We start from the raw sequence: 12,990 nt of genomic DNA, 5'->3' as shown, positions 1-12,990 counted from the left end.
TTTGTAATAGCTGTATCTTAAAGATCATGACAGCCAGAAATGAAGCAGGCAAGAGCTGCAGAGCACACAGAAGAATGAGTTTCCATTGAAGTGATTTATCTTAAAATCACAGCTAGAAAGGAGAGGCATGACAAATGTATGCCAAATAACCCCTGAAAGACAGTAAATTCAGAATTTCTATTTTTAGGGTGGGGAGGAAAAAAAAGAGCAGGTAACAAAACAGTCAAAAAAAAAAAAAAAAAAGAAAAGGAATATATTTTCTCCTCCCAAGATGGACTTGGTTATTGCCATTGGAAACTAATGAGAGGCAGTCCTTAAAAAAGGAATTAGATACTTTTTTTTTTTAACCTGTAAGAATATACAGAATTGTCTGAACTAAATTACAAATGTTTTCTCATATGTATCACACTGCAGTGATTAGTCTGCTTCAACCACAGATGACAGCAGCACATGATGGAGGAACCAGCCTTGCTCCCATGTGCTGCAGGGAGCTGCTACATTGCACTCTGACGTACCCGTGCCAAACTCCCTCATAGGCAGGATGCTGTCTCGCAAGCTCCCCAGCCTATGTCCTGAAATCTTTGAACAACCCTGAGAACAAGCCCTGTGCACGGAGTGCTATTACAGATTGCACTGTCAGATCATCTGACATATGCCCATCTGTGAAGGGGTCTGAGGTACTTCTGGTTTTTTATGAGCATCCTGAGCCTAGTGCAGCTCAGGAGGCTTTGCCACAAGGGCATGTTTCTGGCTCATGGTCCATCGAGACCCCCGTCTCCTTTTCTGCCAAACTGTTATTCAGCTGATCAGCCCCAGCCTGTCCTGATGCATGGGGTTCTTCCTTCTAAGGGGTAGGATGTGGCATTTCCCCATGTTGAACTTCACAATGTTCCTGTAGCTCACTTCTCAAGTCTTTCAAGGTCCTTCTGATTGGCATCACAACCAGCTGGTCTATCACAACCAGCCTATAAGTCTTGCTCATCCACACAGGCCTCCTGACACCTCTGTTTGATTTTCTGCCCATTGAGATGGACCAATCTTGAGCACTGAAAAGACATTCTTGAAAATCAATCATCTTCCCTAGACTGACCCTCTCATCAGGGCCTTATGCCATGAGATTCTTCCCTGAAGAATCCCTAAGTCTGCTCTCCTCAAGGCTGGGGTTGTGGTCCTGCTATTTGCCTTGTTCTCTCTTCTCAGGAACCTGAACTCTGCAATCTCAGGGTTAGCCACGGCTGCTCTCAATCTTCACATACCCAACCCGTTCTTCCTTGTTTGTAAAAGTCAGGTGTCGCACAGCTCCTCTCCACATTAGCTCCTCGATCATGTGTCAGGAAGTTATCGTCAATGCCCTCCAGAGATCTCCTGAATTGCTTGTGCCCTGCTGTACTTTCCTTCCAGCAGGTATCAGGGTGGTTAAAAATCCCCATGAAGACCAGATTCTGCGAGTGAGTCTTCTTCCAGTTGTCTGAAGAAGGCCTCATCTACTTTGTCTTTCTGATCATGCATTCTGTAGCAGATATCCACTACAACATCACCCATGCTGTTCTGCCTTCTAGTCCTGACCTGTGTGCTCACGCTGGCTCTTCCCCTATCCCTATGCAAATGTACAGGCATTCTGGCTGCTCTGTCACATAAAGGGCAACTATATCTCAGCTTCCCAGTCTGTCTTTCTCAATTTATTATGGTATTGTTAGGATCAGAAGCTCAAGCTCTGATTTCAAATATATCCTTTAAGCACTAGAACAAGAGAGAAAATGACTACTTAATCCAAGACAAATATTTAAGAGATGCAAATCCTACAAAACAATTACTAAACTTAATACATACAATGCAAGCAACTTTTTTCCATAAAACCAGCCCATAATCATCATAGTTTAATCAGTTGTACTTACGTTGTGAATGCTTCATTTTGTTTTGCCCCCAGATAATAGGAATAGAGATTAAACATGCCTATCATGAAAGCCACAAACACCATGATAAATATCACCATGAACTTGAAGATGTCTTTCACAGTTCTGCCAAGTGATATCTGCAGTGGTCCAAAGCTTTCATTAGCTGGTAAGATATAGGCAATTCTGGAGAAACTTAACACTACTGCAATTGCATACAGGCCTTCAGATATGATCTGAGGATCAGATGGATCCCAGTTTATTCTGGCTAGAAACAAAAGATGAGAATTTCTGTTAGCATTTCAAGATATCTGTACAGATCTATGGGAGGTCTTTTTGGAACAGCAACTGGACAAAACTGGAAGAAACCCTGGGTGATTCAAACAGTGCTAATCACTTATGTTTAACCAACTGAATTGAGCCAGGTAGCACTAGAAACATTTCACAGCTCCACTGACTGTATTGATTAGATCTCCATTGATTATAAACGTGGGCTGTAAGATCACTGAGGTAACTTTCTGGGAGTTGAATCCCAGCCTGCTAGAGAATTTAAGTAAAATTCACCTTACAGTGTCAATTGAATAAATTAAATTAGAAATGCGATTTGTTTTAGCTACCCAAAAAAAATTGTTTTGATGTGGGGATCTGGAATCATTAAATGGCTTCCATGACTCTAAACATGTGGGAACAATAATTTTCCTCTACTTTTTCTATTTATTTCATCTTTTTACTCATAGTGAAACAGTTACGGCTCTTTCCTGGCACACGCTGAACACCCATTCTATCACCTTTTCTATCGTCATCTCTATCAATCTCTTCTGTTGAAGCTAATCCACTTGTGCAAATTACTTGAACACCCTTTAGATCAATCAGTGAATGTGACACTGGTCTTTGACAGGGAACACACTCAGCTGCAGAGGACAAAATTCAGGTTCAAACCTGTACTTAAAGAAATATTTACAGAAAAGTGTCAGAGGAAGAAATGTAAAGCAATATCCTCCAGAATACTTCCTTGCTGGAGATTAAGGCACTGCCTGATGATGTGGGACACCTAAATTCAATGCACTATTGTGTGCTTCAGGCAAAGAGAAGAGGTTTAACCTGGGATGGGTTTTCTACTCCCAGAATGCTGTTATCCATGTTTACTCTACTGTAAAGCCAGGAAAATAAATGAATAATTTACACTACAATGGCTGGCACTTGGAAAAATACTAATTTGAGCTGCTAATTAATACATAACCATTTAATAAAAAGTCAGTTATTTGTACAGCTTTATAATACATTCACACCCAGCGATGCTGAGCATTATTCAAAACGACCTTACATATATCAGAAAATTATATTCTTCAAGGAACTTACTGCAATGCCAATATTCATGTATCCTGACAAAGTAATAAACTACTCTGGTTTTAGGCACAAGGCGCAGTTGGTGCATTTTCATTGCCTTGTTAGCTGCTGTGTGTTTCTTGCAGGTAAGTGCATGTTCTGTTTACTGAGCTCCTCACTGCAAAGCCTATTACACACTATATTCAGACAAGAAAATGTCTGTATGGCAAAAGACTGCACATTTTCACACAAGCAGGCATACCTGTGTTAGCTTTACCTCAGATTTCACTGGTAACTAAGATCAAAGATGGCAGTAAACAGAACTTAAATTTTTCCTCATTTGGGCAAAATAGCTTCTAGACACTTCTCATATATTCTAATCAAGTTTATTAACATTTTTATTTCTTGTTGGTAAAGACAATGGATTGAGAACTATTAAAATAATATAAAAGTCTCTGAGCAAAGGCAAGTACTGGTTATGTTGGCAAAAACATAACATGAGCCGGCTTCAGTGTGTGCTCGCAGCTCAGAAAGCCAACCGTATCCTGGGCTGCATCAAAAGGAGCATGACCAGCAGGTTGAAGGAGGTGATCCTGCCCCTCTACTCTGCTCTCGTGAGACCTCACTTGGAGTATTGTGTGCAGTTCTGGTGTCCTCAACATAAAAAGGACATGGAACTGTTGGAACAAGTCCAGAGGAGGGCCACGAGGATGATCAGGGGACTGGAGCACCTCCCGTATGGAGACAGGCTGAGAAAGTTGGGGCTGTTCAGCCTGGAGAAGAGAAGGCTGCGTGGAGACCTCATAGCAGCCTTCCAGTATCTGAAGGGGGCCTACAAGGATGCTGGGGAGGGACTCTTCATCAGGGACTGTAGTGACAGGACAAGGGGTAACGGGTTCAAACTTAAACAGGAGAAGTTTAAATTGGATCTAAGGAAGAAATTCTTTACTGAGAGGGTGGTGAGGCACTGGAATGGGTTGCCCAGGGAGGTTGTGAATGCTCCATCCTTGGCGGTGTTCAAGGGCAGGTTGGATGAGGCCTTGGGTGACATGGTTTAGTGTGAGGTGTCCCTGCCCATGGCAGGGGGGTTGGAACCAGATGATCTCAAGGTCCTTTCCAACCCTAACTGTTCTATGATTCTATGAAAACAGGTTTAAGAAGTTCCTGCATCTCATTACTTAGTTCTGCTCCTTCATTATAGTACATCATATTTACAGTTGTACCAACACAAGTGTATGCAGGATAGCATTGTGTAACTGAACAGATCAAATGACCTGGGTTATAATAATATTTAAAACGGTGGATGACAGTGGGGTTATTTCAATCTTGGATCATTTCAGCACCTGAGGTCTAGAACAGTCCCCAAAGAAATGTATGAGCTGTGAGAACTGTGATCAAATAATAGGGATGAGAAAGAGAAGAAGGAGTGGGAAATATTAAGCAGTTTATTGTAGAACTAAATTAGTGGCAGAAAATTGATTCATCTTCATCAGTTCTTCTAAGTAAATCTTAATCATGTACAATTAACTCACCCAAGGTGTAGTATTTTATGTTGGGCTCCAGTGTTGGACTTGTCAGATCTTTCATATTTGCATCAACGAAGTTCTGGGCTCTGGATGCATGCCAAAATGCCATAAACCTTGCTATGAATGATGCTGCAAAAATTGCTAACATACCAAAATCAAGCATATTCCATAACTCAAAAAGGTATTCCTTTGGACCCTGAGACCATATTTCTTTACATTCAGACCATATCATGCCTGTATAAGACAGAACAGAGAAAACAATGTGTTTTTATATCTTCATATTTATTTGAAATTTTATTTTCTATAACATATGCTCCAAGTTGCAGCCAAATGCAAAACAATTTTGGTCAGTGGGAGTTTGAACATAAACTAAAATCCTTGAGCCTGCCAACTCACATACATCCCAATCCTTCTTTCTCGTGAGTAATTAAAACAATCTTTCACATCGCTTTTTTCCTGTACAACTACAAAAGCTCTCAAAAAGAATAATGGGATATGAGTATTACCATCTGTTACAGAGACAAGAGGAGAGGGGAGGAGCAGAAATGCTCTGATATGATCACATAGCAGTGCTAGAACTAATAGCAAAACTCACATTTCCTTATTTGCAGAATACCTTGAGTACAGTCTCTTTTACTGCAATTGCAAATACACGTGAAAAACCAGCATGAAAGTATGAATCAGACCTAATGCTTCTTCAACAGGGAACAGGTATCTGATTCCTACTAGTTTTCCTTTAATAATAAAATATAGGAGTACAGTATTAGTTTATGGCATCCTTTTTATTGAGCAAATCCTTGTCCTTTTCAAGATAAAATTTATTTAGTCATGAACTACATCTATAGGATTCTAAAGAGAGACAATAAAAAAAATGAATTGAAACAATGTCACTATTTTTTTCACTTATCAAATTGTCTGAAGGAACTTTTCATCATTTTCAGATAAGAACAACAATAATGTTAATTACAGTAACTAAATTCAATACTACATCTGTATGCATTGAACCATTTTTTTCATAAACCATCTTATGCACAACAGAGAAAATAAATAAAAAGATTAAATTAGAAACCTAGAACTTCAAATTGGGAAATTATTATTTACTCTGTTACTATCAGATGAAAACATTGACATTTATAGACTATTTGGAAATCTAAGTACCATATTATTCCTATAATACACAATGATGTTATTTTATAGATAGCTTTATGATGAAATAAATAAAGACTGTCAGTCTTTCAAAGCTCAGAATCAGCTGGCGTACAAATGGCTCCCATTTCAATCACAGAGAGCTCATAAAAGCAAAATATTTTAAATTCATAAACTTTTGAATAGAAACAGATTTTACTTAGCTTGAATTTAACTCTCCCATATTACTGGCTTAACTAACAACCAGATCCCAGATCCTTAAAATATGTGGTCCATTGGTATAAATGGTATTGGACTTGTAAGTAAGAATGAGACAGGTAAAATATTTTTGAGGGTACATACTTAGGGTCAAGTTCTGATGCTGAATAGTACTACATTACCAAATTGAACAGGTCAGCTCAGAGTACTCTTCATAATATTAATTTCATCCCTATTTTGGGAAAAAAATCTACCACTGAATGTTCAGGGGCTATATTCTTCTTCGCTTTTGTCAATAACATATCCAGCTACACACTATCAATTCTGCAGGCATACTTGCAAAATAAGAGAACAAGAAAGAGAAAACTGGACACAAAAAACTTGGCCCATGATGTGGAAATCCTTCCCCCTGGGGGCTGACACAGCCTGGCTAAAAACAAAATAGAAAACTTGTAGACACTTTCCTTTGATAGTCATAAAACTGAATTTATTCATATTGAGACAATGTAGATTTCACCTAAGTCTCTAACCTGAATGGTTGTGATGAACTAGGCACATGTGAATCCCACTGACATCCAGTAAGAAATATGAGGCCTGTGTGGGAATGCAGCCAGGTGAATAAACTCCCTTTGTTGCAATTTTTACACATAAAATTAATAGCAAAGGATTAAATTGGATCCAGCTTCACTAAAATCATAGCAAGACAAATTTAAGTGAAAATTACTTTTTACCTATTACCCAAGAAATAATGAGCATCTCCATCCATGAGAAACACGATGTTTTCATCCTAAATAGCTGTTTTACATTGCCTGTTGTTTCATTAGGTCGAAGTTTGGTGCCATCAAATCTGTCAGCTGCATTCATGACAAGCAGACCAAGAAAAATGGTGAAAGAGGCTGCATGGGCTACAAACTTCATAAATGGTCCACGCATTATCCTCCCCAGCTGCAACAGAGGTTATGAAACACAAGGATATTGCGTTGCCTTCTTCAAAAATGTATAGAAAAGAACAGTAACACAGATAAATATGTATTTCAATAACATACAGGAACAAATATTTGGAAAAAATTGTTTACTGTGATGCCATACTGACAGTCACCTTTAAAAGTTTCTACTTATTTACTATTTTCAGAGGGAAAAACTACCAGTTTCACCGTACATGTATTTTTAACTCAGTGTTTTGAAATAAATCTGTAATTATTTGGGGGCACCTATGTCTGTTATAGGTAATCAAGAGAAAAATGTATTATAGTTGCTGAATTTCTTACATGCTAGTCATCCTTATATGGCAACAAAGACAATGAGATTTTTATACTAAAAACATTAAATCATCATGAGAAGTGAATTATGACTGAAGAATTCTGTTTCCTGACTGACACGATACTCAGCACAATTGTTGTGCAGTTTTCCCAACTTATTTTCCCTTAAAAAAAAAAATTCATGAGGCCTTAAAAGGCCATATCTATAGTTCTGTATAGGGTCTTCATTTCCTTCCTGACTCCTTTAATGGATATGTCCTCAAATTTGTCATGATGTCTTGAATAGGAACAACTTTAAAATGGTTTAGAGTGACATTTAAAAAACTGAAGCTCTATGCAAGCTCACACAAGGCTGAACTTCTAGCAATTATTTATTTTGAAAGTGCCTGTATTAAAAGTCTCAGCTTGCTCACTTGGTTAGCAGCTGTAGAAAAACACTTTTCAATATTAGATTATGACCATATCTCTGCCAAAATTCCCTGGAAAGAATTGAAAGCAAGTGTCATGGATCTCAGCTGAAATATATAACAGTCTGTGGTCTGGGAAAGGGAGGGGAAAGCAGAAAGAGAAGTTATTTGTATTCATATTTTTGCTACACTTGTTTCAATATCAAAGTCAGAATTTTTCTGACCTTACAGTCAGCTTTTACAGAAACACAGTATAAGAGGATGCAGCCGAGGATGCAGCCAAGGATGCGATTCTAAGTTTTCAAATACAGATAACACTAAGAGAACTAGACGAATGTAAAAAGAAGATACTGTTAAAGGAACACTGTCAAGGTTAGCAGGCACAAAATTTTATCTTCTTTCTCTATTATATTGTTTTGCAAACCCATGTCATTCATTAGTTTACTCACTCAATAAAATTAATTTATCTTTTCTTAAATAAAATATTCCAGCAGCCTCATGAGATTAACTTCAACAACCAATTATTTTGCGTGAACTACAAAAAGAACAGGTAACCGTCATGGGGAAAGATTTTATTTCAAGCTAGGAGGAAACAGTCATAAACAACACACAATAAAGCAGAGCTGAAAAATGATAAAGTACCTTGACAGTGTCCTTTTAAATGCATTATTCTTGTGTTCACAAATTAAGATGGGTTAGGAGACAAGATGCCAGAAAGAGACATACCCAGAAAAGAAGAAAAGATACTGAAGAAGCTAATGTTAATATATGCTTCGATCAAAAAATAGAAAATTTTTTAAAAGACTGAACTACTACTGCCCTCCCTTCCACCCCTCAAAAGAGACAAAAATAATTTCTTACGTACACATACTAAAATCTCCCTGGAAGTAGGATTGACTATGGTTGAACTGATAACACAAATGCTGGAAGCTATTATGACATTGCCATGTAACAGTGATCCAATAAAATCTTTAAATGACACTTAAAATTCCCAATCTCTTTACAGAGAAGGGATAGGTCAGAAAGCACGAATCAGGGAAATTAAAAACAACATGTAAAGACAAGGCCATAACCTCGCAAGTTTGGACTCTTCTATAAACTAGAGTCCCTCTTTAATACACTTTCACTGTGCATTTTGACATAATAAATTTCCTCCCATTTCACAGACCAAGGCATGCAGACCAAGACATGGTCTTCTAAATGCTCAGAATCTCATACTGTAATTTAAGTGGGTTTGGGTTTTGTTTTGTTTGGTTTTTTTTCTGGTTTCTGATGCTTTGCACTATAGTCTTTGGTTTGCTATACAGTTTTGGAGAGTGTTTTGTAGGTTGGTTTGGTTTAGGACAAGATATACACTAGTTATACTTGTGGATATTTCAACATGTATCTGTCTGTATACAGGGTCACCTGAAATCACTGAGGACTGGGTCAGTGATTCACATTATTTCTCCGTTGTGACTCTGCAGAAACAATCAGTATCATCACGTGATGGAGCATGGTATTGATACAGAAATGATAAAATAGGACTTTATGTAGCACACTTGTCACAAAGGAGAAAAGGCTTGATAACAAAAAAGAGATAATACTTATACGTTCTTAGGAAAAGCAATTTCCTAGCTCCTCATATACTGGACATAACGTTCAATTTCTTTTCCTGTACCACAGTGTGAAAGAGGAATACGTATAACCCCCAAAACATGCTTCTAGAAAGCATGTAGGAACGTACCAAGTTATTTTTTTAGAAATGCCAACCCAGGTGGCTGGGAACAGTGAAAGAAGACTCAATTTCAGATCAGATCCTTCATCTTGGCCAGGGGCTGAGTGAATTATTTATGAATTAATAAAACTAAAATCCTAAATTCTATTATTAATTACAGCTGAACATCATAGACATTACAGATTCTTGGAGATAACTGAAAAGAGTTTTTATGCTTTCAAAATGTCATGTAGCAAAATAATGTTCTAGAGGTTTGGGGTTAATTATGTCAGCTGTTACACTGAATTACCAATTAGAAATGCAGAGCAAACAGGTCACAAATCTTTGAAGTGCCTCCATGTGGCTTGCTGGCTGAAACCCAAATAAGAGGCAATTTTAATTCCTTTCAGCATCTGACTCTAGTGAATTCCTGTCAAAACAACAGGATTTTGTCCACATATTTCTATGAATTTTCTTTCAGATATGAAACTCTCAATTCAGTATCTGCGGTCCAAACTCAAGTTATTGTTTTCCTAAACATAAAACTGGTCAGCTATATAGGTAACTGACAGAGATGTTGCAAATATTGTAAAGATATTTTTGCCTTTCTCAGAGCCATGGCATCAGAATATAAAGAATGTGTCACAATAACTCCACTGCAAGCTGTTATTTTCCCCAAAAATACTGTGAGTATTTTCACTTTTCTGTCACTGTGCCCTACAGTGCCGAACCTGGAAAAACAATGGGTACTTTATCTCAGTAGGAGAGGAGATTTATAAAATTCCATCTATTCATACACAGAATAGTTTCTGCTGATACAGACCATGTTCCATATTGGAGCCATCCTATCCTGAAATCAAAGAGTGAGTATTTTTGTCTTCAAAACCCAGAAGAAGCAAAATTTGAAGTATGAGTGAAGCACAAGGTAAGAAGTGGGAACTAGTGAAAAAAGGTGGATTAGATTTTGTATTTGCAGAATGCAATGAAACAAAAAGCATTCAACATATATATCACACAATGAGACAATTAAATACTGACAAAGGAAGTGGAACCTTAAAGGATGTTGTTCTTTGAACCTTGACTTTAAAAAGGTACTCTGAAATAGCTTTCTTCAGAATGCACAATGGTTCAAAACTACTTTAAGATACGATAAATCATTGGAAAAAGGAAAATGACAAATAGAAAGTCACTGCTAGAGCTGAAAAGCAATTACTGAAGTACGCTCAATCTCAAGACATGTCGTAAGACAAAAGCATTCATAAAAATCCTAGTCACTATACACAGAAGTGAAAATTATATAACCAATCTTTATTGTCCAGACTGAAATAAATGAAAAGCATGTCAAAACAAAAAAGGCCCACTTTTCCTCTCTCAGAGAACAATAAAAAATAAATAAAACCAAAGCAACACAAAGGCCTCAGTCCTCCCTTTCAACCTTCCTCTTCCCTTGGAATCACCATATGTGCACAGGATTCAACCTGCTAAAATCATGGGTGCTATACTGTAACCCATTGAATAAACCCTACATGATCTCTTTTGTTCTCTCTAATATATTCTCAAGGGTCCATCAGTGTCCATTTAAAATGGATTGTGACCAAATAAAACAGAGATTCAACATAAAGTTCAGAGAGGTCAGAGACTGTAATCCATCTTCAGTGGAAAGGTTTTCCATACTTTATATATCATTTGAAACAGACACAGTGGTAGCATCCAAATCCAGCCTGTGCATTCATTATAAATGGAGGCAAGGGAGGCTGTGTTACTGCTTTAAAAACCTCCTGATAATAAGTATTAGCACTGTCTTGACAAGTCAACAGTTAAAACTGATGATGATTGTTCTAACTTCTGGTATTCACATTTCAGTGACTTTTATCTATTAATTTTTAATAATAAAAAATAAAATTGCCTTTGAGGTAACTGGAATCAACCCACAGCCTACACTTAGCCTAACTCTGAATCAATGGGAAATGATCCTTTGCATCTGCCTACTACAGCAACAATGAAATAAAGAATGGTTTCTCTCTGTTTCTGAAGTACCATTTCTACAACGCAACTCTTGCTCAGCCATTGCCATTTAATTTAATATACACAGCCTTTAACATAATACGTTTACCTGTCTTAACTACGATTGTCCTAACATGCAATCTTGAGTCATTCCATTAAAATAACATGTTTCTACAGTATTATTTAAGTAATTTATAGTCATGCTTTATCTTTGCCAGACTGGAAGCTACATACAGATGATACAGGAGTTAATAAAAGGCCATTACAAGATTTCACAGACTGACCTTACTGCAAGGAGCAATCCAGTAAGCCATGGAAAGGAAGGGCAGTCCTATCGCAACAGCAAGAACAACTAGGAACTTCACTGCCATGGTCTGCTGCCGTAAACCTGACAAATTCTCGTACCAGATTGAAAGAAGCTGTTGTTGGCAGTTTGGATGTGCTACAAACTGTAACAAAGAAAAGGAGCAAAAAAAAAGTATTGCTTTCAGAAAATCTTTTATTAAAATAACACCTATATGAAGTACATTAAGAATGCTGGAATAGCAACAACTCAAGCTCAGATCCAGAGCAACACTAACAAGGTATAAGAAAAAGTTTTTTGATGAGCATAATCCCAGCAGGCAGGCATGTGCTATCAGCAACAGTAAATCCTTTAATTAAATATCTATTATTTTAATGACCCTCTGTTCCATCACAAACTATTACTTTCCATCTAAAGATAATTAAACATAAAATTTATCCAGGCAAAATCTAGTGTTATAGGCTACCAAAACATAAACATTTAATAGTAGCATAATTTAATACCACTAAGATGATATGTATGCTTGGTCAACAAAATTGCTTACTTTTTTAACTTCATACTTAATGGCAAGTTTTAAGCGGCTAAGGCTGGGGCGACCGTGCTCTCCATTATTATGGCTCATCTCTACATCACCATTCAAAATAGCTTCCACTTCTTCTGTATTTCTGCACAAATCTAGGAGTCCAACTACAAAATCCTTGCATTGCATAGACAATTTCTTGTAATCATTCTAGAAAAGAAAAGAGAAAAGAAAATAACTTCTTGTTTTGACCTAACATGAGAGAAATAGTTCTACATCCCAGCTACGCATCTGTAAGCATCAATAGTTTGTTTGCATCTGGTTATGTTTTGGGTTTTTTTTGTCTGGTAGATTAACATCACTTTGGTATCAGATATCTGCTTCCCTTGAGCATTCAAAGAATACGATTTGTTTCACCTTGGTTACCTTGGACTCTACATTATCACCTTTTACAGACAACTTACTTCTCTAGACTTGCTTTAGAGCCAATTGCAAGTTTAAAAAAACCCAAACACTTTCAGAAATATAGTAGGACATCCTTTAATGACTATTTCAAGTTTTGAGTCATTGTTTTCCAAAATGCACAAATCAACCAGAAAAAGATAATTTTGATCACTGCAACCCACAGATCATTAACCACCCCTTACTTGCAGCTGTGTTTGGGTCATAAAAGATTAACATAGCTAGACAGACAGACAGTCAGGTGCCTATA

General features: G+C 37.3%; 1 protein-coding gene across 1 annotated transcript in view; it reads right to left on the bottom strand.

Annotated features, from left to right (window-relative positions):
* Window positions 1-12,990, bottom strand: part of TRPC6 (transient receptor potential cation channel subfamily C member 6) — a gene marked incomplete at both ends in the record, with an annotated part of 90,031 nt that overhangs the window by 14,045 nt on the left and 62,996 nt on the right. Inside the window, 5 exons of the mRNA XM_080614194.1 lie at window positions 1,896-2,160; window positions 4,751-4,978; window positions 6,820-7,033; window positions 11,739-11,903; window positions 12,303-12,488. Of these exons, the coding sequence (XP_080470320.1) occupies window positions 1,896-2,160; window positions 4,751-4,978; window positions 6,820-7,033; window positions 11,739-11,903; window positions 12,303-12,488 (1,058 nt within the window). The remainder of the gene's footprint in view (window positions 1-1,895; window positions 2,161-4,750; window positions 4,979-6,819; window positions 7,034-11,738; window positions 11,904-12,302; window positions 12,489-12,990) is intronic.

Source organism: Psittacula echo (assembly GCF_963264785.1).
Source record: "Psittacula echo genome assembly, chromosome: 3".
In the NCBI taxonomy this organism is placed as follows: Eukaryota; Metazoa; Chordata; class Aves; order Psittaciformes; family Psittacidae; genus Psittacula; species Psittacula echo.
The sequence above is the reverse complement of the archived record's forward strand: the minus strand, read 5'-3'. Positions and strand labels throughout refer to the sequence as shown.